General features: G+C 38.1%; 1 protein-coding gene across 1 annotated transcript in view; it reads right to left on the reverse strand.

Moving 5' to 3' along the window:
• Positions 1-1,487, reverse strand: part of Lyst (lysosomal trafficking regulator) — a 289,805-nt gene that overhangs the window by 163,286 nt on the left and 125,032 nt on the right. Inside the window, exon 20 of the mRNA XM_023700860.1 lies at positions 198-335. Within this exon, the coding sequence (XP_023556628.1) occupies positions 198-335 (138 nt within the window). The remainder of the gene's footprint in view (positions 1-197; positions 336-1,487) is intronic.

Below are 1,487 nucleotides of genomic sequence, written 5' to 3' on the forward strand. Positions count from 1 at the left end.
CACACTCAGGTCCCCCCCCCTTTTTTTAATTTGATGTGGGAAAGACGGCAAGAATGAAAATCAAGAGATAAAGACTTGAATTTAAAAAATAGGAAAGGGGATAAGACAGAAAAGAGGGAAAATCTCACTGAAAGTTCCACAAAAATTTAATTTCTGTCTTATTCAGTTATTAAGAAGAGAAACAACTACAAAATTACCTGCAAAACCTGACAAGTCAGTAGGAAGTGATGAACCGCTTGAGCCTTCAGTAGCTGCTTAATATTAAACCACTGCTGGTGGTGCTCCACTCGAATGAGGACTTCCAGAGCTGCTAGCAGAGTTTCCCACACACCTTGCTAAGGAAATGAACACACATTAAGTAACGCAGGTTACTGAACAATATGTTACAGACTTTTTAGAAAACTATACATTTAATATTAAAGATTAAATTTGTCTGAGAAAGTAAATCTTAAAATTTATTTCCCAATTATCATTTCTTGCTGTCAATAGGTCATTTCTAAATATCTATATTGAATGCAATAATGTATTAAGGGCTTTGGTACATCACCCTTTCCATGGCATTAAATGACAAATTTTTCAAAAGCTGAACTATTTTAAGGGATTTATTCAAATTAAAAAAACACACACATTATAATATAATTGTTTTCAAATAATTTTTAAGTGGCATTACTAAACTTGGATACATTTCAATGCTAATTTGCATCACGGACAGTATAAAACGTTGGTACTTTTAGATTTACTTAATTTTAAAAATAAAGAGAATAATTTTCTATACTATTACAAATTGTACATCTTTAGACAGTAGTTAGATCCTTTGAACATGACTTAAAATGTTCCTCCTATATTGTATCAATTAAATTATCCATAATAGAAAGAAAGAAACCTCATTGATATTTATTTTATTCCCCTGACTGACCTTTCAACAAAGCTATTAACAAAAACCAAACCAACTTCCAATCCGGCTACCCTGCGCCGTCGGGACCTACTGGTCTCGGCCCAGGCGCAGCGTGGATGAGACCCTCTTCCACCCCCTTGGGACACCCCCCACCACTCCGCAGCACATCCCCTATCCCGCCCGCTGAGTAGAAATTTCTGCTGCATTCCAGGAACCCCCAGACCCAGTCCTAGCCCAGGCCCAGTGAGGGTGTGGGAGAGCTTCTAGCTACCCTGCGCCAGTGGGACCTACTGGTCCCAACCCAGGCACAGCGGGGGTGAGACCCTCTTCCACCCCCTTGGGACAACTATCACCACTCTGCAGCACTGCCCCAATCTCACCTGTCCAGTAGGAATTTCTTTTTTTTTTCTTTTTTTTTTTTTCCAAAGTTTTATTGACAAACAGATAGCAATGAGACAGTTTCAAATCATATCGGAAGGACAGTTTCAACAAATAATACACTGCATATATTCTTCTTACTGGTTAATTGCTGTACAAGATGAGGAATTGTGATCCCATTTACAAACACCATTAGAACAAATCATTCTATTCA

The sequence above is a fragment of the Octodon degus genome, unplaced genomic scaffold, assembly GCF_000260255.1.
Source record: "Octodon degus isolate 3935 unplaced genomic scaffold, OctDeg1.0 scaffold00127, whole genome shotgun sequence".
Classification (NCBI taxonomy): Eukaryota; Metazoa; Chordata; class Mammalia; order Rodentia; family Octodontidae; genus Octodon; species Octodon degus.